The sequence below is a fragment of the Limanda limanda genome, chromosome 3 (genome assembly GCF_963576545.1).
Source record: "Limanda limanda chromosome 3, fLimLim1.1, whole genome shotgun sequence".
NCBI classification, from domain to species: domain Eukaryota; kingdom Metazoa; phylum Chordata; class Actinopteri; order Pleuronectiformes; family Pleuronectidae; genus Limanda; species Limanda limanda.
The window spans coordinates 3,264,258-3,290,497 of NC_083638.1; the positions used below are offsets into that span (position 1 = coordinate 3,264,258).

Consider the following 26,240-nt stretch of genomic DNA (forward strand, 5'->3'; position numbering starts at 1 on the left):
TCAGGACAAGTTGGGAAACATTTGAACAAATTGGGACATGTTGGGACATATTGGGACACCTTTGGACACGTTGGGAAAAACTGGGACACATTGGGACGCGTTACGATACACTGGGACACATTGGGACAAGTTGGAACACATAAGGACATGTTGGGACACACTGTGACATATTGGGACACCTTTGGACACGTTGGGACACACGTTGGGACATATTGGGACACCTTTGGACACGTTGGGAAAAACTGGGACACATTGGGACACGTTACGATACACTGGGACACATTGGGACAAGTTGGAACACATAAGCACATGTTGGGACACACTGTGACATATTGGGACACCTTTGGACACGTTGGGACACGTTGGGACATATTGGCACACCTTTGGACACGTTGGGAAAAACTGGGAAACATTGGGACACGTTACGATACACTGGGAAACATTGGGACAAGTTGGAACACATAAGGACATGTTGGGACACACTGTGACACACTGGGACACATTGGGACACGTTTGGATATGATGGGATACACAAGGACACACTGGGAAACATTGGGACATGTTGGGACACACTGGACGGGAGGACGGCCTGATGGACCTGGATGTGGTTTCCAGATGGACTGGAGCTCAGAGGGAGTCTCACAACACAAACACACAAACACTAACAACAACAACTCTGTTTAACATGTCTTTTCTTGTGTTGTTGACACTTTCTTAAAGTACAGCATCACTTTAAGATTAGATTTGAAATGTTTTACTATTTAATATCTATATTTATTTTTTTAATATTTTGATTCATTTAAAAACAGCTTTGTGTCGTAGTTTCTTCAAATCCATTGTTTTACAGTTGCTGAATTATTGTTGTATTTATTTATTTTTAAATTCGAAATATCCTTTGGCCTGAAAATGGGTTAAACATAAATACATTTATTTATATTTAAATTAAGAATATAAAAAAAACTAGGCTTGAGTGAAAAGTTCTCAGGACATTTTTTCCTTTAATCTTAAATAAGTAACTTTATTAAAGTGCAACAGTAGTGACGAGTGATATTTGTTTTTGTTTCAAGCTTTCACCTGCAACGTTCGCTGCAAACGAAGATGAACGACGTGAGGGTTCCCCAAATCCTCTGCACTGCCCCCTGGTGCCCTGTTGTGTCTACTGTTAAATATTACCAGCATTACATATAATGGCATTTGATTAGTTTATATCTAACTTAATTCGATTTTTTTTATACTTTAAATACATATTTAGTTCAGCCATTTATATGTACTATTCCCGTCATTTAAATGTCACCATATCATCCTTGTTGCCACATTTAATTAATTAATTAATTATCTATCTGCATTTGTTTTATTGTATTCATAGCAATATCATACTTGTAAATCCACAAGGAGGGTTTCATTTTAATTTCTGTTCTTTTTTCACTTGTAAATCACTTTAACTTGCTTGAAAATTAATACATATAAGATTTATTATCATTATCTTTATTTGCAGCTAATTTTGCAGCTTCATTACCAAAAAAAATGGAAGAAAAATCCAGCTGGAAAAGAAAACCTGATTCTGTAAAACTCTACAGATACAGGACGTCAACTTTGTTATTTCAACCCAAAACAACTTTAGAATTTGAACTGAAAGATGTTTCAAATGAACTTTACAGCTGTGGTGTGTTGGAGCTCGACAGGTGCACATGTTCTCTCGGCCACTGTCGGACTCTGACTTACTACTTCCTGTTGCGTGGCGAGGTGGTTGACCTCTGACCTCTTTGATGGGCACGACTAACCGCTCTAATAGGATGCAAATATCCTGCTGGGACACACACACACACGCACTCATACGCGCACACACATACACACACACACACACACACAGACACACACAGCAGATTGGTTAACCATGCCGTGCCTCTGCCCTTCACTCTCTGTCGTGTTTGCTTTAAAACGCATTTGTCATATAACAGTTTATATAAAGAGATATAAGTACATAGAGATAATATCCAGTTACAGAACCTCAGGACCTGGAAGTAAACTCCTGCTTCGATAATCAGAACAATGAAACTGTGGATCTCTGGTCAGAAATCGAGTATTCCAGCCTGTGTTTGTGAAAGAGGAAAGAGACACCGCCTCTAAACACAAGCAACAATCCATACACAATAACACATATTAATAATAATAACAATTATAATAACAGTATTAAACTTTATTGACACTTTCCAGAAAACTGATGATGCAATTTACAACTTGACACCAATTTCCTCTCAGATTTTTGAAAAGTGCTTTATAAATAAAGTTATAATTATTATCAACATGTTGAACCTGCAGAAACTCTGCGAACAAACCACGAAGAAGGTTTGTAAACATTTATTTTGCTTTTAGCGGAACTAAATTACTAACTGTACACAGTCAGTACTGCACAGTGAGTAGGAGTGTAGCTGTGTAGTAATCAGCTGGTGTCGATCTGAACTCTGATGACTCACGTCCTTGTTCCTGAAAATGCTCCTGTTCTCTCCTCTGTTGTGAAACATCACTGAAACTGTGATTTACCAGAAACGGTGAGAAACCACAGAAATGTCACATAGATGATAATAAGGATGAGAGTTAAATTCAGTCTGTCAATCAAACAGAAACATCCCTGTTCATTCATCACAGAAAGTGAAGTCAGAATATCAGAGGCTGAACTATAAGCATGTTCTCAGATTTAACTTATCACAGCCAAAATAATTCACCACAACTACACTATGATGATGTGAGTAATGATGGTTTACTGTGTGTTTCATTTCATCTTTGTCAAATATCTAATGGTTAAGAAATTACTAAAAGAACTACACAAAACTACAAGATACTGCTAAATTAAATAAAATACTGCAAAATAACTACTAGGATTGTGCAGATTGATGAAGATCTCATTGATCATCAGTGCGATCATAGATGAAATTATTATTATTGTTGTTATTATATTATATATTGTATTTAAAGCATTTAAAGCATTATATGAATCACGTCAAGCACTGACACTTCTTCTATTGAACGTTCTGCTTCATTTCAGTGAAGAATATTTTACATTTTATTACATTTCAAATAAGACCAGTGAATCAAATGTAAAGACAGAGGCTGAAGGTTTAAGTTTTTTATTTGTGCACCTTATTCCCAGTGAGTCTGTTAAAGGGTTCATGACGTATCGTCTCTTTAGTGTCCTCGCCGTCCTCCACTGTGATTCTGTCTTGAGAACAGATCTTCTCCTCTCAGGGGTCAAAGGTTAAATCAATTCAACCTGCTCTCTCTATCTGCCACCAGGTCACTTCCTGTAGAGGGGACAAATGTGCAGCTCTGCTCCTGTCCCTGGACGCCAGGTCTGTTGTTTCACTCCTCCTCCTCGGGGATGTAAATCAGAGTGAGACTTCTGTCCTGTTCAAAGAGTCGCTGACAAAAGGTTCCAGTGATTGAAGTGGTGACGGTGCTGATGTGTTTTATGAGCTTCTGACCTGAAGAGGAAGCAAGAGATTCAGCAGCGCGTCACTGTCAAACCTCCTGGTCCAGAGTTTCGTCAGCAGCGAGAAAGACGTGAGAGGAGAAGACGAAGAAGACGAAGAAGACGACGAAGAAGAAGAAGACGAAGAAGAAGAAGAAGAAGAAGAAGACGGGATGTGGTGTACGGATGGGTCCAGGGGGAGATCAGAGTTTGTATCATGTTTGTTACAGAACAGAGGAAGAAACTTGTTCATTCTTTCTGCTCCTTTTCAGACGGGAAATTAAACATTTATTTATATTAATTTATGTTACTGATTATTTATCCTGTTAGGTTGTTTTGTTTGTTACTTCTAATACTTATGTTGCTGACTTTTTAAAATATTTAAAATAAATTTGACTAAAAATGATTCTGGTTACTTGTTGCCATGTTTAACAAGATATTGTTTACTGTGATATAAGCACAAGATGTTAGTTGTTGTTCACAGGTTTGTCTTTATTTACATTCTGGCATTTTTGGGATAAAATAATTGACAGTGAAACATGATGAAATATGAATTGACGTCTCCAGAGTCACATGTTTAGTTTTTAGTTCAGGTTTTACTCATTTAAGTTCAGTATTTTCTTATATATTACAGATTATTTGTTGACCATTTGCACATCTTTTTACTTTACCTCTAATTATATCTATATATCTATTTATACGAGAACAGCAACGTTCACATTAAAGATCTTTGAGGTGTCATCAAGACTAGAAGAGAACTATATAGATACAGAGCATTTACGGTTTACATGAGTAACAGTTGTTAAATCATCTATCACTTTTATACACTTAGTATATAAACGACTTGGTTTCCAGGCTGTGGAGAATTGTTCCTCTCTAATGTTGGACCGTCTTCTTGACCAGGGGGGTGGGGGGGTTGTGGGGGGTGCAGCTGTTGTAGCAAGATTAGCAGAGCAAGTCGATCCCTTACAGCACCCCCCGCCCACTACACACACACACATGCACAGACACACACACACACACACATCTCAACACTGAACCTCTAAAAGCCTCCATGCAGAAATAGAAGTTTGAAATGTTGCGTTCATGAGCTCACAACTCGTACTTCAGTGTTCTGAACTTCTTACAGCGGATTGAATCTTCACACCACAAAGATTCTGGTTCTTCTCCAGCTTCCTCCTCAGTCCCCCCCCACCCCCCAATTCCCTCAGGGTATAAACTGTAAAGATAACAAAGATAACGGATGGATGGATTTCCTAAGCTCTATGTTTTATGTGGTGGGTTAAAGTTTAGAGTTTAACAGGAGATCAGATGAGTTTCTCAATGTGGCGTCACCGACAGATCATCATTTGACATTTAAACCACCACAGTTCTCAACGTCTCTGTGAATGTTTTGCGTCCCTTTGTTGTAATTTTGTGTTCAGTCAAACTCATTTTACATTTAAACTTGGCTGTTTTTGTCTCCTTGTCGTCATTTTTACTTCGAAATTATATCGTGTCCATTTGTCTTTGTGTTTCATCTCTTTGCTGTTGTGTTTCTGTGGATGTGCGTCAAATTGTTGTCATTTTATGCCGAGTCAAACACACGTGTCTCTTTTGAGTCCCTTTCCTTTTGCATTTTGTCGTTTTGTGTCTTTTCAGTTCACTGTTCAATGTGGAGGTTTTTCATTCAGTCAAACTCATTGTGCTTCTCCCTGTAACAGTTTAACAATTCTTTAAGGATTTTTTTGTCGACACTTTTCTTTTGGATGTTTTTGTTCTACTGTGATTGTTTTGCAGTAACTTTCTGTCTCTACGTCTCCTTTTACTTCTTCAGCATTTTGAAAGTCATATTGTATTTCCTTGTGGTTGTTCGGCCGTTTTTACCCGAGCCTTGTCACTTGTTCATAAAGAGGCCCCCCAGACGAATCTCTTGTTCACCTAAAGTACCTTCCTGATGATGATGGAACACAAGCATCAGTCCGGTTCCCGCACCACCGCTGATGCCAGGTTGGCGGCGTTCGGCCGGCCGTTACATGTTTTGTGACATCAGGGAGTATTTTGGTTTAACGTCAGCGGTCACAACAGCAGCTGTGTCACCGCGAGCTTCACATCATTGAGCCCGATCAGGTTCTAACAACAGAACGTGGCCTCACAGGAGACGGAGGAGAAACCAGGTCCCCTCGTCCTGATGCTTCAAACAAAGGACACACACACACACACACACACACACACACACACACACACACACACACACACACACACACACACACACACACACACACACACACACACACACACACACACACACACACACACACACACACAGCAGCCAGGCTTGAGGTTCCGTCCACTTCTTTTACTGTGTGTTAATATTAGGATATTATAGATTTAAAGAGCATCAGGCTCCAGGTCTTGGCAGCTTCCTGTGTCTCAGGGCAGAATCAGATATGAAGACTGACCGCCCAGATTACACGTCTGCTATAAACTGCTAGTGCCTGGATTTTGTGGCTTCGCGGCTCGGTATCGTTTTCCCGTCGACCAGCGCCAATGTGCTCCAGCATGTAATCAGCTGTGTGCAGAGCAGATTTACTGGCCTCACATCGTCTGCACATCCATCTGCACACATCTGGTTGAACAGTTGATTGATACTGGACCCAGAGTCTATGAAATTAAAGAGGAAACAGCAGCTTGGTCTGAACGAGTTGCTTTCTCGTATCTGCTCTGTCTGGAGTCTGGAGAATAAAAGTTTCACCATGTTTCAGTGTTGAACAAAGAGACAAGGAAAATTAAAGTTCAATAAAAACAAACCTTTACGTTTATTAAGTAGTTAACATGTTGACAATGTTTCAAAACTGTCAAATCCCACAGAAAGGATCACTGGGGTTGAAACTAGGATATAAATGTGATAATAAATGTTTCTGAAGCCAAACAAAAATGTGTTTACAGTCATTTCAATTCACCTACAATGATGAAAACCACCAGGGGGCGATACCTTGCAGATGCTGTTTATACCCAATCAGGCAATGATTTATTTATTATGTGATAAAGCCTGAAGATAGTTCTGGATCAGGTGAGTCCTGAATATGCCCTTTGTTATACCGCTGGGGAAATCCCATCATCCCCCCCACAACACACAAATTAATTTGTATATTTTAATACACATCACTTTTTCCATGGATACAATATTCTGGTATCAACCAGATTAAGACAATAATCTGAATAAGACACTGACATATAAACAGTATGTTCTGATGAGCTTAACCTGAATGAGATCATACTCAGAATAATCTATTATCATTGATAAAACATTATAACGTCCTGTCGGAGTTTACACAACATCTTGACATACGACAGTTACAAGTGATGACATCACTTCCTGGACGTAGTGAGGTCTGTGTGTGAAGTACGATCAGAGACTGTATATAAATGATTCTTCTGCAGTTGATTACGTTATGGATTGAAAAATGTCACTTTAAGGGATATTCCCTCGTTTCCTTTTATTTCATGTACATTTGTGAATAAATGTCGATGAGTGTGATCTTATTGTCCGATGTTATATAAACGCTGTACATGAAAGAAAGTCCACTTGTATAAAACTTTCTATCTCTTTGTACATGAGCAGGAACATGCAGATCAGTTATGAACACATGTGTGAAGAATCCAGTGAGAATGAAAATCATCAAAATATGAATTCACATGTTTTTCATGAAGTCATTGAACTGATTCGATCTGATGAGTCCAGACGTTTTCATCTTCTCAGTGAAGCAGAGCCGCAGGCTCCCGGCTCCAAACCAATTATCTGTGTTTCTAAACGTCTTTCACCCACAGACTCACACCACTTTACATCAGAGTCATTAGGTGAAGCAGGTTATTAAACTATGTTCATGTCAAACTTCACTATTTGACAAATAACGTGATTAAATTAACTTTGAACAGAAAACAACCTCAGCTTCTCATTGGGTTATGTTTTAATCTGAAAAAGAAATTTTTTTCATTTTCTTTTTTTCTTTATTTACATCGACTCTTAGAAGTCACTGTTAACTTTATACTTCAATGTACTGAGCATCTTATTTACAGCCTGGTCTCATCAATCTGTGTTCAGATAACACGACTTTACACTTTCTGATTCCCTGCAGTGCTCATGGTTTTCACCTGATGTCTTTAGTTTTCAACACAACATGCTAACACGCTGCCGTCAGCAGGATCAGGGGGAAGCTGTTTAAAATATAAGAAGCTTGTCTGAACTCAGCAGTTATTTATTTATAACAGCGACTGCTCACAGCTTCACGTCCCAACTAGTAAATATAATGTCAATTTTAACATTTGAAAGTAAAATTTGCATTAACTTTGATAACATTTCTGCAGAACACGGAAATATTTACGACTTTGACTTTTGTGAGTCAAAGGACAGAGCAGCAGCAGATCCAGAGATGATGCTGTGTCACATCCACAGGAACACACAGGGAGGACGGTGGACTGGACACTGTGTGACAGCTGATCTCAGAGCAGTTCACCTCCTCTGATTCCTCTGGAGCTCTGTCTCCACTCTGCCTCCCAGCAACAAGGCCCAGTCAGAGCCGCTCTACACACAAGCTGCTGCTGCTTCAGCCTCTGGATCCTCAGGACACAGCTCAGCCTCCGTCCACACACACTGTCCTCTTCACACTCACCTTCACACAGACTTCCACCTGTTGAGAGAAGAAGACATCAGTGTTACAGAGACTCACTTCATCAGCTGTGAGTCAGTGATGCAGCACATCCAGTAGAAAGAGCAGCAGGGACTTCAGTCCTGTTCAGAGGTGGAGCAGCTTCCTCTCTGCTTCATGTTCACATGTTGGAATGAACACGCTAAGAGCTCAGTGTGTGTCTTCTGCATGTCAAAGTGCAGAGTGGACACCTGAGAGCTGGATTTACTGCTGCTACAGGTGAAGACATGTTTCACTGTGTGAGCACATGCACATTTATGGGGCGGGTTTTACTGTGTATGACCAATCACAGACATGGACAGTTTGACTGACAGCAGAGCCTCATATTTCACAACCAGGATCAAACTGTTCTATAATAAAAATCTGAGGAGAACAAACACATGATCCAGAATAAAATAAACTCAGTTACAGCTGCTAAATGCAGGAAGAACAGCTGGTAAAACATCTGCAATTGTGTAAGTTACAGCGACTCCTGGTGACATTTGGAAAAAATATAATACGTGACCACGATATAATAACCTGCGTGAACGAGATAAATAACTCGAGGCCACGAGATCTGAATCTGTTGTTTACTAACAAGACACGTGGAAGAGAAGAAGATTCTAGATGAGAAACGTTTGAATCCCAGGATGTGTCCTCGATAATGAGCTTTAGTTTGACACACACTGTCTCTGAGACACACACTGACTCAATGTTTCTGAGTACACAAACTGACCCTGACTCCCTGACTCTTAGGACACACACTGTGGTGAAACCTCTGACATCACTACTCTATGAAAACACATGGACCTGTCTCCAGAAAGCTGACTGAGTGCATCTGGTGTTTTGGTGACAGGATGAGTCTGGAGAGATTGAGGTGTTCTGGGTGAGTTAGAGATCAACTGAACCAACCAGACGTTGATTTAAACTTCCCTTATCCTTCCCTTTAAGGAGAGTGTGCATCACACAACAGTGTAGAGTCACTGTGGTCAGTGGGCAGAGCTTTTATACGGTTTGATCTCCAACTTAACCTGGGGCAGGTAAGCCGTTTATATATATATGTTACCATGGTGATTTACCTCGTTAAGAAGTGGACAAGCTTTGTAGGACTGAAACAACTAAACCTGAAGTTAACCTGATAACCACAAATCCTGCTTGGTAGCACAGACCCTGGATCTGTGATACTGACTGTGTTTAGTAAAATACTGATGAAAGCAGCGTGGACTGACTCCAACCATCTACTGACCTCAGAGTCTCCAGTCGACAGGTTGAACTCTGCTTTAGATCAAGCAGCTCCTTCACTTCTGAGTCCTGAAGGTTGCTGTGGCTCAGATCCAGTTCTCTCAGATGAGAGGGGTTTGACCTCAGAGCTGAAGCCAGAGAAGAACAGCTGATCTCTGACAGACTGCAGCCAATCAACCTGAAAAAAGAATAAAACTTAACTGTAAATTAAGCTGAGTTCATGTGTGAAAATAACAGATACATATTCATGTCAGCACAGACTCTTAACATGGAAGATAAATATGAAATCAGACATGTTGGACTAAAAACGAGTGTTGATTCAGTAAAACTGATTATTTGGACCCGGTCTCTGTCCTGCAGATCAGTTTAGGAAACTCAGAACTAAACTCAGATGTGTTTTAACAAGTAGCTGAATATTTAAAATGTCACAGATTAATTAATCAATGGATTCAAGTTATGTATGAAGAGGAATTATATTAAATTAGAATTTGATGAAATCAATTGGGTATGAATGCTGTTTATAAATATGAGATCTACAAAAGTCAGTCAGTGAACTGACCACAGAGTCTCCAGTAGACAGGATGGACTCTTTAGAAAACCACACAGCTCCTTCACTCCTGAGTCCTGCAGGTCGTTGTCACTCAGATCCAGTTCTCTCAGATGAGAGGGGTTTGACCTCAGAGCTGAAGCCAGAGAAGAACAGCTGATCTCTGACAGACTGCAGTAATCCAACCTGGATAAATTATAACAATAATAAACTTTATTGACATAGTACTTTTAAAAACAGAGTTTACAAAGTGCTTTGACAGCAAACCAAGAAAAGTAAATAAAAACTTGAACCCATAAAAGCAGTAAAATGACAAAAGAGATAAATGAAAATTAAAAAAAGGTGAAAATTATTAAAAAAAACAGTAAAAACACAACATCACATAAAAGCAAGTCTATAGCAATGGGTTTTATGTGATTTAAAAGAAGTCATTGACTCTGCCTTATCTCCTAAGGGGGCCCTGATTGTGAAAGCACGGTCACGGTTTAGTTTCAACCTGGACATTGGAACAGCAGGATACACCTGAGGATCTAAGGCTGTGTGCAGGAACATACGGGCTCAATAATTCTGTGATGTAGTTTTGGGCTAGATGCTTTAAAACTGATCAGTAAAATCTAAAAATCAATTCTAAAACAGACAGGAAGCCAATGGAGAGAAGCGAGGATCAGGGAGATGTGATGTTGCTGTCTAATACCAGTGAGAAGCTGCTGCGTTCTGAACTGGTTGGAAACTAATTGTTGTTTTCTTTACCCTAAAATGAAACATTTATATTCAACTACTTTATATTTACATGCTTTATATATAAATCAGGAGTGGGTCCTCTCTACAGAGGCAGCTATGTTTTTTACAGTAGCCCAAACTGGACAAACTAAACCTTTTGAGTTTCTATGAAAACTGAAGCTACCACAGGTTCTCTTTCATGTTTGGAAAGGAGGGGGGGTGTTCAGCTGCAACATGACACTTCACCACTAGATGCCACTAAATTCTACACACTGAACCTTTAACAATAACACTTGATGTTTGACCCCAGAGACTCCAGTCGACAGGTTGGACTCTGTAGAAAACCACACAGCTCCTTCACTCCTGAGTCCTGCAGGTTGTTGTAGCTCAGATCAAGTTTTGTCAGATGAGAGGGGTTTGACCTCAGAGCTGAAGCCAGAGAAGAACAGCTGATCTCTGACAGTCTGCAGCACTTCAACCTGCACAAATAATAATAATAATAATACTCTTTATTGACTTTTTAAAAACATATTTCACAAAGTGCTTTAGCAGCAAAGCAAGAAAAGTGAATAGAAACTTGAACCCATAAAAGCATTAAAATGACAACAGAGATGAAATAACAAGTAAATAAAAGGTGAAAATGATAAAAACAGTAAAAACACAACATCACATGAAAGCAAATCTATAAAATGGGTTTTAAAGGAGATATATTATACCCATTTTACCACAGTTGATACGGTTCGTTGGGGTCTTAATGAAATGTCTGAAACATATTTTGGTCAAAATACCACAAGGATCATTTAAAACAGCTCCCTTTTTACCCTGTCTAAAACAGCCCTCCTCAGATTGACCTGTTTTGAGTGCCCCTCCCCCCACGAGATACGAGCGCCCGGATTTTTGCCATCCGTTACCTTTGTAGAAATATGGAGACGAAGATACAATCTTGCAACCATATCGTTTTGAACCAGAGTCAGGCGGATCGAAGCCTGCCTGCGAGGCTGGGGAAGCCGGTTTCCCAAGGTGCACAAAAGCTTGCACTCAAGATGCGCTGTGGTCGGCTGCACAGATCTGTATGTAACGTCCCACACTCAGAAGACACAAGAGTGAAATGGGTTGAATTCATATTTCAAGGCAAGGCCCCTGAAAGAATTGGCAAAAGTCTGTTGGTGTGCTCCGCGGTAAGCCCCGGGTTCCTCCCGGAGCTACGCCTGTCTGAGGGTCGCGTTTCCATCACTCGGAGCCGCTGAGACGATGGAGCCCGGGCTCCAACGGCCTGGCTCCGGTGGAGCTCTGTCAGTGCCAATGCTAATGCTAATGCAACTCCACCATCTCTCCCCGGAGCCGGTGAGATGATGGTGGGGGGCTGTCCAAGGCCATGTAGCGAGACTCCCTACTTGGGCATGGTTCGACAATGACGTACTTATCGGTCGTAATCCCATTGCACGCACTCAAGAGTATCGTTTCTGACATAGAGGAACCATAACAAATCGCGGGAGTTGTTTTTTTCCAGAGTTTTGGGGACTGTAGACATGCCAGATACCCATATTAACGTGTAGAAGCACTACAAAAGTGGAATTTGCACAATATGTCTCCTTAAAGAAGTGATTTAAAAGAAGTCACTGACTCTGCCTTATCTCCTCAGGGGGCCGTTCCAAAGCCGAGGGGCCCTGATGGTGAAAGCACGGTCAAGGATTAGTTTCAACCTGGACTTTGGAATAGCACGATCCACCTGAGGATCTAAGGCTGCGTGCAGGAACATACAGGCTCAATAATTCTGTGATGATGATTTAAAAGTGATCAGTAAAATCTTAAAATCAATTCTGAAATGGACAGGGAGCCAATGTGTTCAGCTGCAACATGACACTTCACCACTAGATGTCACTAAATTCTACACACTGAACCTTTAACAATAAAACATGATGTCTGACCCCAGAGACTCCAGTCGACAGGTTGGACTCTGTAGAAAACCACACAGCTCCTTCACTCCTGAGTCCTGCAGGTCGTTGTTTCTACTCAGATCCAGTTCTCTCAGATGAGAGGGGTTTGACCTCAGAGCTGAAGCCAGAGAAGAACAGCTGATCTCTGACAGACTGCAGGACCTCAACCTGAATAAAGAAATATAAATATTAGAATGTGTCCTCCTGTTGTTGTGGATCGTCATCATGTCAACACAGACTCTCAACTTGCTGCTGACCTCAGTCCAGTCTGTGATCTGAAGATAAATATCAGATCAGACATCTTGGACCATTTTTTCATTCATTAGCTTCTTCTCTGTGTGTTGGTCAGGGTTGTGTAATAAAACACAGTATAAAGTAGGGATGGCTCCTGACAGTCACTTCCTGTTTGTTTCTATACTTATCAACTGTGTGTTTCAATAAGAATGTATCGTATTTTGAAAACCTGAGGAGGACGAGTGCAGGTGAATGGAGTAGATGAGGTGGACGTGACTGACAGGCTGGGTGAATGACTGATGACTGAGGGACAGTGAGCAGAGCAGAACTGAGACAATTTAAATAAATAATGACCTAATAAGAAAGAAAGTCTGAAAAGTGAAGAAGGATTTAAGGACCTCAGAGTCTCCAGTCGACAGTTTGGACTCTCCAGTCCAGGACACAGCAGCTTCACTCCTGAATCCTGCAGCATTTTTAGAGTCAGATCCAGTTCTCTCAGATGTGAGGGGTCTGACTTCAGAGCTGAGGCAACGACTTCACAGTGAGCTTCTGAGAGTCTAAGACCTAAACCACCGAGTCTGTAATTAAAAAAAAATATCTGTTAGAACAACATTCATACAAAACGTGATCATGTGACCCTCACTCTGGTAAATCCCCTTTTTGCCTCATGAACATGTTAAAAACTCCTCAAGAGAATCCTTTCAGATTTGGTGCAAGTGTAACGGTGTAAATATGTTGATTGTTAAAATCCTGTCCAACTCGGAACTGCAGTCATCATTTTTTAAGGTATTTCTTTTATTTTGCTGTGTTTATTTTATTTTGAAGGGCCACAACAGGAACTTCCGGGGATTAGTGGGGATTAGTGGGGTGCAACCTCTTTTTTCCCTCAGATGCAGTTTCCACAGCACCGCGTAAGTTGTGTCCCTTCTGTCTGTCAGTGTTTTAGTTGATTATGGTTAATTTAGTGTTTAATAAAATGCATTTTTTGTAACTTTTCTTTTATAGATGATTGTGTTCCATTTGTGGTTTCAGGTTTGTTTGTTTATAGTGGGATAATGCAAAACTATACGATCACGTGTCAGGCAGATGCAGTTTCCACAGCACCGAATGATTGTGTTCCATTTGTGGTTTCAGAAAATAAAGTTTAATTGTTCTAGCAAGCCTGAGTCATGAGGGATGAATGAAAAGAGCAGCAGTACAAACACACACCGTCACACAAGCGTTCGTTTGGACTGACAGAGGAACCCATAAGATTCAGGTGGTGAAAGGTCAAAGGTCAAGGTCGCACAACATGTTTCTGTCCTCTATAAGATGATGTCTCAAGTCTGTCTTTAGGGGATTTCTTCACATTTTGACCAGTTGGACTCAAAGATAAACTGATTCAAATTCAGTGATCAAAGGTCACAGTGACCTCATATTATTTTTAATGCAACATGTCAGGAACCTGGAGGGACTGACACTGCACTGGTTGGTGGTGGCGTACAAACGCAGGGTGGTAATTCTAGTTTGAAAAGAATAAACAATATTTCCAGTTCTGCTTCTTCAGTTTAAAGGAACAGTCAGTGATTCTCATCCTAAACACAGAGAAGCTGTGATTTATCTAATTAATCACCGTTTCTAAATGCCCGAAAAACCCCCATTTTCTCTGTTTATTGTTGTGGTAACAGAAAGATAAATGACAGAAGGCGGATATATACATTTTAAGGCTGTCAACGTTAACACCTGCGATTAATCTGAAAACCTTAACACGTAATTTTTTTTTTTCCGCAACTTAATCACGTCACCAAGTCTGACCACAATATCCTGCCATAGTCCTCCAGCGCAGATGTTTACCTGCCTGCTGCGGGTGAAGAAGTAGCGAAGTGATGAGTGAGGAGACTGACCCCGGTGTGCTTAACGGCAAATTTAGACTTAAAAAGTTTCGGAATTGGAGGATAGATAAAACCAAAGTTGTGTGCACATACTGCAGTGATGAACTGTCTTTCCACCGTAGTACAGCGAGTCTGAAGTACCATCTTCGTGCAAAGCACATCTTTGCTAACACAGACGCTAACACCGAGCCGAGATCAAGCCGTGCTCGTCAAGCTACACTCTGTAGAAAACCACACAGCTCCTTCACTCCTGAGTCCTGCAGGTTGTTGTTTCTACTCAGATCCAGTTCTCTCAGATGAGAGGGGTTTGACCTCAGAGCTGAAGCCAGAGAAGAACAGCTGATCTCTGACAGACTGCAGTACTTCAACCTGAATAAAGTAATATGAATATTAGAATGTGTTCTCCTGTTGTTGTGGATCGTCATCATGTCAACACAGATTCTCAACTTGCTGCTGACCTCAGTCCAGTCTGTGACCTGAAGATAAATATCAGATCAGACATCTTGGACCATTTTTTCATTCATCAGCTTCTTCTCTGTGTGTTGGTCAGGGTTGTGTAATAAAACACCGTTTAAAGTAGGGATGGCTCCTGACAGTCACTTCCTGTTTGTTTCTATACTTATCAACTGTGTGTTTCAATAAGAATGTATCGTATTTTGAAAACCTGAGGAGGACGAGTGCTCGGCCTCAGTCCACATGTTATTTACTGACACTTTCTTAGTGATCAGGAGAAGGTGAGTGCAGGTGAATGGAGTTGATAAGGTGGACGTGACTGACAGGCTGGGTGAGGGACAGATGACTGAGGGACAGTGAGCAGAGCAGAACTGAGACAATTTAAATAAATAATGACCCAATGAGAAAGAAAGTCTGAAAAGTAAAGACGGATTTAAGGACCTCAGAGTCTCCAGTCGACAGTTTGGACTCTCCAGTCCAGAACACAGCAGCTTCACTCCTGAATCCTGCAGCATGTTTAGAGTCAGATCCAGTTCTCTCAGATGTGAGGGGTCTGACTTCAGAGCTGAGGCCACGACTTCACAGTGAGTCGCTGAGAGTCGACAACCATCGAGTCTGTAATTAAAGAAAATATCTGCTAGAACAACATTCATACAAAACGTGATCATGTGACCCTCACTCTGGTAAATCCCCTTTTTGCCTCATGAACATTTTAAAAACTCCTCAAGAGAATCCTTTCAGATTTGGAGCAAGCGTTCGTTTAGACTGACAGAGGAACTCATAAGATTCAGGTGGTCAAAGGTCAAGGTCACACAACATGTTTCTAGCCTCTTGAACATGATGTCTCAAGTCTGTCTTTAGGGGATTTCTTCACATTTTGACCAGTTGGACTCAAAGATAAACTGATTCAATTTCAGTGGTCAAAGGTCAAAGGTCAATCATTCAATCAATCAATCAAGTTTTATTTGTATAGCCCACATTCACAAATAACAATTCGTCTCATGGGGCTTTAACATTGTGTGACATCCTCTGTCCTTAACCCTCAACAAGAGTAAGGAAAAACTACTAAAAACCCTTTTCACAGGTAAAAATATGTAGAAACCTCAGAGAGAGCCACATGTGAGGATCCCTCTCTCAGGACGGACAGAAATGCAATAGATGTCAGGTGTAAGAAAACATCATCAGGATTTTTAGCAGCATCCATGAGGGTAAACATTTTTCAATACTATGTGTCAGGCAGTCCCGCTGCAATCACAGTCTCTGGCCAGCAGCAAGACCACGATCCAGCATCAGGATGAGATCCACTGTAATCCACAGTCATTGTCCACCGCCGCTAGTTAGAATCCATTATCAGCTGCCGCCTCGGTCGTGGTCCCTCATCATCCGATGCCAACGCGACAAAGGATCCTCCATTACAACGACGATCAGCTGGCACGATACAGAATCCACCGAACTGGATCCACCATTGCGACCTCCGACACGCGATCCACAATCATAATCCATGGTGCGGCCACAGCTGTGGCCCTGCATCCGCGGGCGCTAAGGCACAGAAACTCCGGGAAAAGGGGTCAAGTTAGTAACATGTACTGATCAGATAAGAATTATCTTGATGTGATAAATATGGAGAAAAGGAAGGAGAAGCAGGAAAGAGAAGCTCCGTGTGTCTTGTGTCATAAATTCCCTGTGCGTCTTAGCATCATCAGGGGTTTTTGCCATTTAATCAAATTTGGAACATCGCACTAATTAGCTCTAACTATAAGCTTTATAAAAAAGGTCACAGTGACCTCATATTATTTTGAATGCAACATGTCAGGAACCTGGAGGCACTGACACTGCACTGGTTGGTGGTGGCGTACAAACGCAGGGTGGTAATTCTAGTTTGAAAAGAAAGAAGAATAGACAATATTTCCAGTTCTGCTTCTTCAGTTTAAAGGAACAGTCAGTGATTCTCATCCTAAACACAGAGAAGCTGTGATTTATCTGATTAATCACGGTTTCTAAATGCCCGAAAAACCCCCATTATCTCTGTTTATTGTTGTGGTAACAGAAAGATAAATGACAGAAGGCGGATATATACATTTTAAGGCTGTCAACGTTAACACGTGCGATTAATCTGGAAACCTTAACACGTAATTTATTTTTTTTACGCAAATCAATCACATCACCAAGTCTGACCACAATATCCTGCTGTAGTCCTCCAGCGCGGATGTTTACCTGCCTGCTGCGGGTGAAGAAGTAGCGAAGTGATGAGTGAGGAGACTGACCCCGGTGTGCTTAACGGCAAATTTAGACTTAAAAAGTTTCGGAATTGGAGGATAGATAAAACCAAAGTTGTGTGTACATACTGCAGTGATGAACTGTCTTTCCACCGTAGTACAGCGAGTCTGAAGTACCATCTTCGTGCAAAGCACATCTTTGCTAACACAGACGCTAACACCGAGCCGAGATCAAGCCGTGCTCGTCAAGCTACACTGGCGGAGTGCAGCAGAGCCGGCTCTGTCAACAAAACGACAACAACTAAGCTAACTAATGCTATCGCTAAATGAGCATGAACTCTATGGAAGTGAAAAGGCAACGAAGTGGAGCAGCTGGCACGAGCTTCATTTATTGCACTGACAGGAGACCACTGGACATCAGTAAGCAACCATAACTACCTCGGCATAACAGCTCATCTAACAGATAAAGTTCACAAGTATCAAATAATGTTATTCATTGCAGAGTTTGAAAAGGTTTTGTCTCTTTAAAGACACCATAGCATTCATTTCTTCTTTTTAAACCTTAAGCCTACTCACTGTAAAATTTTATTCAATGATTGACAGGCAAGCAGTTATTTTTGTATTTGATGTGGTTGTCTGCTAATTAAGTTTGCATTTTTGGGTGTTGTTGCTCAGTGAATTAAGATATTATAATTGCCTGAGATGTAAAATACAGTTTTAAAAAACCCTAACCAGTTTGTCATACATTTCTTTATTCAAACACTGTACTTGTTAATAGTATTAAATAATATTTTAATTGTGTGACTGCCTATTGACGTGATTAACTTGATTCATTTTTTTAATCGATTAACAGCACCAACACATTTACATAAGTTTTTTTTCAATCAAACTAAAACATACCACACCACAATTAAATGTGTTTCTGTCTCTTTGCTTTGCCTCTGTACAAACATAAGATGATGTTATTTAGAACATTAAATATCTTTATCAAACTCAAAGAACCTTTATCCTAAACAATCTGGGCTTCTTAGCCTTTGCTCTCTCTTTTTTTTAGCAACAATAGGATGTTTGAATAAAACTTTTCTCTCTTTTTTTTTTAAATCAAACAAACAAAACCTTTACACGATTAAATGTGAATGTGAAATCTGAATCTGAGCCCATCTGCAGAAGCAGTGTTGAGCCAGTTCACACTTAAAAAGAACAAGTTCCAAGTTCAGTTCATGCAGATGTTGATGAACTAGTTGACGTTCACAGTTAATTTTTTATTGGGATGATTCAGGTGGCAAACGTCCGGTCATGTGTTTGGTTCTGAATAGATGGAATTCGGATCATGTCTGCGTGTCTCTCATTTTAAAACTGAGTCCTGACTGTGAGCGTCTCGTGTTGGACTGAGCACAACATGTTGACGAGTCATTTTCATGATGTTTAAATTCAGCCTCATAAACTGTGGAATCAAACCAACACTAAGTGACTTCATGTGCTGATCAGGTCCTGATAACTAGTGTTAGTGTTTATTAGTTCCAGTGAGAGCAGAGTGGAGGAGGACACAGAAACTCCAGCTCAGAACAAACCAGCTGCAGCTTCTGCTCTGATCATGAAGCAACTGATCACTGAGCAGCTGAGACCAGAGAAACTCTGTGTTTCACTTCCACAAAGTCACTGAGCGGCTGATTCACGTAAACAAGCTCGGATCTCTGGATCTCAGTCTCCAATCAACCTTACTCTGATCTACATGTCTTTGGGTTTGTGGAGGAAGCTGGAGAACCCAGAGAAAACCCTGCAGACACCAGGAGAACCTCCTCCTCACAGAAAGGCTGCACTAACAGTGTTGACCACTGCAACACCATGCTGCCCAAAACAATGAGGATCATTTAACACTGAGTGTATTTGAAGAACGACTCATCTCCACTGATTGAACATGTTATTGATCATGTCTGGACTCACCGAGCCTTCCTGCAGTTCCTCACAGCTGGGATCAGTCTCCATCGACCCTGGTCTGATGTGTTGAACTTCTTCAGGTCCAACTCATCCAGAACCTCCTCTGACATCTGCAGCATGTAGGCCAGAGCTGAGCAGTGGATGACAGAGAGTTTCTTCTTTGATTTGTTCTCTGACATCAGGAACTGTTGCATCTGCTGATGAACTGAGTGGTCGTTCATCTCAGTCAGACAGTGGAAGATGTTGATGCTTCTGTCAGGAGAAATGTCATCACTCTGCATCTCCTTCAGGTTGTTGATGACTCTCTGGATGATATTAGGATTGTTCTCTGTCCGACCCAGCAGGCCTCCTAAGACTCTCTGGTTGGACTCCAGACTGAGGCCGTGAAGGAAGCGAACAAACAGGTCCAGATGACCATTTGTACTGGTTAGGGATTTTTCCATGGTTCTCTTCAGGAGGTCATCCAGGGAAAAGGTACCCCATGTGTTTCCATATGTTCCCAAGAAGTTGTTGAGTTCTTCTTTGTTCCTCTTAGTGTAACAGTGGAACATGTAGACTGCAGCCAGAAACTCCTGAACGCTCAGATGAACAAAGCAGTAGACTGATTTCTGGAAGAACACACACTCTCTTCTAAAGATCTCAGTACAAACTCCTGAGTACACCGAGGCCTCTGTGACATTAAGACCACACCGCTCCAGGTCTTCTTGGTAGAACATGATGTTTCCTTCCTCCAGATGTTTAAGTGCCAGCCTCCCCAGCTTCAGGAGAACGTCCCTGTCTGCCCTCTTCAGCTGCTTTGGAGTCGTCTCATGTCCCTCACCGTACTTGTTGTTCTTCCTCTTTGTCTGAACCAGCAGGAAGTGTGAGTACAGGTCAGTCAGGGTCTTGGGCAGCTCTCCTCTCTGCTCTGTGGTCAACATGTGCTCCAGAACTGTAGCACTGATCCAGCAGAAGACTGGGATTTGACACATGATGTGGAGGCTCCTGGACGTCTTGATGTGTGAGATGATTCTGCTGCAGAACTTTTTTTTACTGAATCTCCTCCTGAAGTACTCCTCCTTCTGGGCGTCAGTGAAGCCTCGTACTTCTGTGACCCTGTCAACACATGCAGGAGGGATCTGATTGGCCGCCGCAGGTCTGGAGGTTATCCAGACGAGAGCCGAGGGAAGCAGATTCCCCCGGATGAGGTTTGTCAGCAGCACGTTGACTGATGACCTCTGTGTGACCTCAGACACAAGCTCCCTGTGGTTGAAGTCCAGAGAAGGTCTGCTTTCATCCAGGCCGTCAAAGATGAACAAAAGTTTAGAGACAGTGAGCGTCTCTGCCGTGAGCTTCTGTAACGCTGGATGGAAAACACGGAGCAGCGTGAGGAGACTGTGCTGCTGGTCCTTCACCAGGTTCAGCTCCCTGAACGAAAGCACAGTCAGCAGACCCACATCCTGGTTTTCTAAACCCTCTGCCCAGTCCAGAGCGAACTTCTGCACAGAGAAGGTTTTTCCAATGCCAGCGACGCCGTTGGTCAGGACGACTCTGATGCTGCTCTGCTGGTCAGTGAAGCCTTTAAAGATGTCGTGGCACCTGATGGGAGTGTCGTGGAGGCTCTTCCTCTTGGAAATCGTCTCAAGCTGCCTCACCTCATGTTGAGTATTAACCTCTTCACTCTGTCCCTCTGTGATGTAGAGCTCAGTGAAGATCCTGTTGAGGAGGGTTCTACTTCCTGTTTCATCAGTTCCTTCAGTCACATGTTCACATCTCCTCCTCAGACTGAGCTTATGTTCATCTGAAACCTCCTGCAGACCACGATCTGCTGAAAGACATAAAACAATGTCAGAGACAGAGAATCTAAGAATCATCTGATTGTTTTCATCAGATACAGAAAAACTCTTGAAAATAAAAGCTTTTTAACTTTGTGCTTTTATAACGATGTTAAATGTTGATGCTGTATGAAGGAACAAAATAAAACAACATGTGCTGTTGTCAGAAGTAAAGACATCAGCAGACACATGTACAGTGCTGCTCTGACCGGCTGTCTGACCTCCAGCTCCTGTTCTGGATCTTTGTCCACACTGGGGACAGGAGAAGTTTCCTGAAGAACCAGACTGGTCCCAGTATGAGGTGATGCACTGTCTGCAGAACCAGTGTCCACAGCTGGTGGAGACTGGATCCTTCAGGACGTCCTGACACGAAGCACAGCAGGACGACTGCTCCTCCTCAGAAACGTGACTCCTCTTCCTCTCCCTGTGAAGACATTTCCTGATCACTCACATGTCACAGTCACATATTGTGTGTGTGTGTGTGTGGGGGGGGGGGGGTTCCTCTTTCACAGACATGTTGAGAGGACTGATATTTACCAGTGTGTGGAATTTGATGCAGATCCAAATCAAAATGAGTCTCTAGTGGATTTCAAAGTGGTTTCATAAGGAGCGTGTTGGTTCTTGGTGAAGGTCTGAGCTCTTTGAGTGATTCTGAGAGATTAGTGACCAACTTCAATGAAGCTGTGTCCTAATGCAGGGGCCACACTAGAGTAAACTAGATCCTCTTCAGATCAGGTCAGTGTAGAAACAGTCTCTTACTCTGTGTGTGAGGGTCCAGGTTCATTACTGAAGAGTGGAGGTTCTCCTTTGGACCAGTCACTCTTCAGAGACAGACAGCTGGACCCTGGAGACTCTGCTCTCAGTCTGTGGTCCTGACCTCTGCAAATACAAACATGTTTTTATTCAGAACACTTTATTCACTGGTTCATTCTCTGAGGATTCAGTTTGGAGGTTCACATGTTTGTAGCAGGTCTCTTACTTTGTGTTTGAGGGTCCAGGTTCATTACTGAAGAGTGGAGGTTCTCCTTTGGACCAGTCACTCTTCAGAGACACACAGCTGAACCCTGGAGAATCTGCTCTCAGTCTGTGGTCCTGACCTCTGCAAACACAAACATGTTTTTATTCAGAACACATCATTCACTGGTTCATTCTCTGAGGATTCAGTTTGGAGGTTCACATGTTTGTAGCAGGTCTCTTACTTTGTGTTTGAGGGTCCAGGTTCATTACTGAAGAGTGGAGGTTCTCCTTTGGACCGGTCACTCTTCAGAGACACACAGCTGAACCCTGGAGACTCTGCTCTGTCCTCCTCTTCCTCTTCATAACCACTCATCTTCAGTCTGAGAGGAAAAACACTGTGAGCTCAAAGGAATCAGGACAAACAAGTCTGTCAAGAAACACACCCAAAAACACGAAGGGAGGACAGACACACAAACACACACACACACACACACACACACATAAACACACTAAGGTGACTGTAACGTACGATTCTGAAAACATGTTCTGTTATTAAACACTTGATGAACAGATGTTATGAAGATAAAACATGAAACTGTGAGTTAACTCTGTTAATTAGTCCTTTGAAGGCTCTTTGTTCCACAGCTGCTGTTCACATCTGTCTCTGGTCCGATCACATGAAACCACGTCTGTCACCAGGTGTGAACTGACAAACTTAGAGTCATGTGATTATAAGACAGATGTTAACAGGTGTGAGAGTGTGACAGTAAAACTTTCAGAAAGTTGTGTTCACACTCACCTGCTCACTTTTCTTCCTTCTGCTCATCCAGGTGAAAATGGAGTCTGACACTTCACTGTTGTCATGCTCCTCCTCCCTGTTGAACCCGTTCACTCTTGAAAACAACCAGTTCAAAGTCCAGTTCATACAGATGAAAATGAACTGGTTCATGTTCACAGTTCATTCTGTTATTGGGAAGGTACTTTTTTTTATAATTGATGGAGTGCCATAATTTATCCAGAACTTGATTTAACACTGAGTCCTGACTGAGCGTCTTACTGATCCAGGATCAAAACCTGATGTCTATTCATCCGATGTTTGGCCACCAGGGGGCAGAAGTACAACCTGACAATGATAATAATAATAATAATAATAATAATAATAATAATTATAGTAATAACCAGGGATAATATCATCTATAATGCACAGCATCCTGTTATCTAATAAACAGATGAAAACCTTTTTTAGTTTTTCAAAAGGAAATATTTATTGAAAATGAAAATGTACATTTATATAATACAAATCCGCTTTAACTTTAAAATATCCAGTGTTTGATATGAACAAACACAGAAAGAAGTTTGGTCAACAGAGAAACATGCATCTATAACGCTCCACCGGGCTCTTCCTGTATTTTCTGTCATCGATAATTGAACCAAATCAAAGTTTGGTTTGTTTCTTCTCCGCTTGGACCAAATGTTTCCACGAAATAAAAACAGCTTTGCTCTATCGAACTCCAATAAATAAATAAAGTGCTCCACACACTGCTGGATTCAGATCTGTTCATTCACCTGACTCCCTCTGATTAACGAAAAGATGTGTGTAATCAATACATTTACAATGTATTGTCTTAATAAGAGAGAAATCTCAAAGTGTTGGATGTTGCAAAACATTTCAAACATTAAGAAACTTAGTTATTTACAAAAACCAGGCACAATGGGAGGAGATGTGGAGAGTGTGCAGGCTGACAGGGAGGTGGCGCTACAGCAGTTTGAACAGTAACTTTGAACCATGGACTGTAAAATAAAGATGGACGATGTCTCAACTTCCTCCTGATGATCAAAAATGACGCCAAAATATCTCTGATCCCAACTACTAACATGGAGGAGCCAAGATGTATGAATTATACTGCAACCAGCAAGCAAGGGGCAATCAAGATGATTTGGCTTCACTTTTGAAGAGCAGCCATGTCGTCCATCTTTAACTACAGATGATGGTAAAATGATACGTAAACAGCTTCAAGTGCAGTTGGCACATTAAATTGTTGTCTAAACGTAATCTTGCAGCATAAAAACTTTTCTCGGCTAAAATCAAAACTATAAATATAAATGACAAATAAAGTTGTCACATGTCGACTGCTGCAGATGAAGCTGCAGTTCGACCTCCCTGCCAGCAGAGGCACCGGAACATCGTACTCTGTGTGTGTGTGTGTGTGTGTTCAGGACCACTGGCAGGAGCAGTCGGTGGGCTCCTGGATGCTGTAGCTGACCCAGGTTGCGTTGCCGCTGCAGTAGAGCTGCACCGAGCACCGCTGCAGCCCCGTCTGTAAGGGATCCAGGATGGTGTGTGGATTCAAACGCACGACTCGGAGACACAGGTAAGTGCTGTTAACAATCTTTACTGTAAATCCAACAGGGAGCAGGCAGCGGCAGAGTTGGTAAAGATAACAGTCCAAGGTCGGTACACGGGTAAATCCAACAGGGAGCAGGCAGCGGCAGAGTTGGTCACGATAACAGTCCAAGGTCGGTACCCGGCAGGCAGTCGATCACGAAGCAAGGTATCCGACAAGAAGAGGGCAGAGACGTAGGTCGTTAAACAGGCAGAGATCGGTAACAAGGTAGCTATACGGAGAAACTGCTGGGACGCTAAGAACATTAAGATACAAAGACGAACTGGCAACGCAACACAGGAACCCACAGACTAAATACACCAGGTAATGAGGGCCAGGTGCAAACAATCGGGGAGCAGTCGCTAATCACCAACGTGGAACACACACACGAGGGAGGGAGTGAGGAATCTGAAACGAGAGGAGATGTGAGTAAACAATAACAACACAGAACAGAAGAATAAGTTCTACATATAATCCAACTTAGCTTAATATTCGGGACTGGACCTAACAGTACCCCCCCCCCCAGGGACGGCACCGGACGTCCCAGGCTGGTCAGGATGTAGGCGGTTGAAGTCTCGAATAAGGTCCGGATCAACAATGTTCTTAGTAGTGACCCACTTCCTCTCTTCAGGACCGTATCTCTTCCAGTCTACCAAATATTGGTGATCGCGACCGCGGCGACGGACTGCCAAGAGGCGTTTGACAGTGTACACAGGACCTCAATCGACGATCTGTGAGGAGGCGGGGGCTTGGTGGGCGGAACCAACGGACTCTCCAATGCCGGCTTGATCCGAGAAACGTGAAAGGTTGGATGCACCCTCATGGAACTGGGCAGCTGGAGACGCACTGCAGCGGGGTTGATAATCCTGGAGATGGGGAATGGACCAATAAAACGGGGAGCCAACTTGCGGGACTCCACACGTAGGGGAATGTCCCGGGTAGACAGCCAAACCTTATTGCCCGGTTGGTAAGAAGGTGCAGGAGTCCGACGTCGGTCCGCCGCTCTTTTTGTACGGACAGAGCCTCTTAGGAGGACCTCCCGGACCCCACTCCAAATCCGACGGCACCGATGTATGAACCTCTGCGCAGAAGGAACATTGACCTCCTCCTCCAAGTCGGGGAACAATGGAGGTTGATAGCCATGGACACATTGAAAGGGAGAAAGGCCTGTAGAAGCACTGGGTAATGTGTTATGTGCATACTCTACCCAGATGAGGTGCTTACTCCAGGTGGCCGGGTTTTGGGAGACCAGGCATCGTAGACCGGTCTCCAGGTCCTGGTTCATGCGCTCTGCCTGGCCGTTGGACTGGGGATGATAACCGGAAGAGAGACTCACTGTGGCACCGAGGAGGGAACAGAACGCCTTCCAGAATTGCGACACAAACTGTGGACCCCGGTCTGACACCACATCCTTCGGGAATCCATGAATGCGAAACACGTGTTCCAGGACAGCCTCTGCAGTCTCTTTGGCCGAAGGCAGCTTGGGCAGGGGAATAAAATGAACCATTTTAGAGAAACGATCCACAACTGTTAGAATGGTGGTGTTACCTTTCGAAGGAGGCAACCCGGTAACGAAGTCCAGAGCGATGTCAGACCAGGGGCGATGGGGCACAGGAAGTGGCTGCAGGAGACCAGAGGGTGGACGTCGCGAATTCTTGCTCCGAGCACAGACAGGACAGGCAGTCACATATTCCTTGACCTCTCTCTCCATGGACGGCCACCAAAAGCGTTGTCTGGCCACATAGAGCGTCCGCCGTATCCCAGGGTGACAGGAAATCCGGGAGGTATGGGCCC

At 42.5% G+C, this 26,240-nt stretch overlaps 1 protein-coding gene across 1 annotated transcript in view; it reads right to left on the reverse strand.

Moving 5' to 3' along the window:
• Positions 1–26,240, reverse strand: part of LOC132998821 (uncharacterized) — a 30,524-nt gene continuing 4,284 nt past the window's right edge. Inside the window, exons 9-23 of the mRNA XM_061068567.1 lie at positions 25,158–26,067; positions 24,327–24,457; positions 21,327–21,519; positions 19,298–21,098; positions 15,579–15,752; positions 14,903–15,053; positions 13,212–13,240; positions 12,571–12,747; positions 10,948–11,121; positions 9,935–10,108; positions 9,384–9,553; positions 8,119–8,136; positions 382–432; positions 180–242; positions 1–80 (exon numbers count right to left, since the gene is read on the reverse strand). Of these exons, the coding sequence (XP_060924550.1) occupies positions 1–80; positions 180–242; positions 382–432; positions 8,119–8,136; positions 9,384–9,553; positions 9,935–10,108; positions 10,948–11,121; positions 12,571–12,747; positions 13,212–13,240; positions 14,903–15,053; positions 15,579–15,752; positions 19,298–21,098; positions 21,327–21,519; positions 24,327–24,457; positions 25,158–26,067 (4,296 nt within the window). The remainder of the gene's footprint in view (positions 81–179; positions 243–381; positions 433–8,118; positions 8,137–9,383; positions 9,554–9,934; positions 10,109–10,947; positions 11,122–12,570; positions 12,748–13,211; positions 13,241–14,902; positions 15,054–15,578; positions 15,753–19,297; positions 21,099–21,326; positions 21,520–24,326; positions 24,458–25,157; positions 26,068–26,240) is intronic.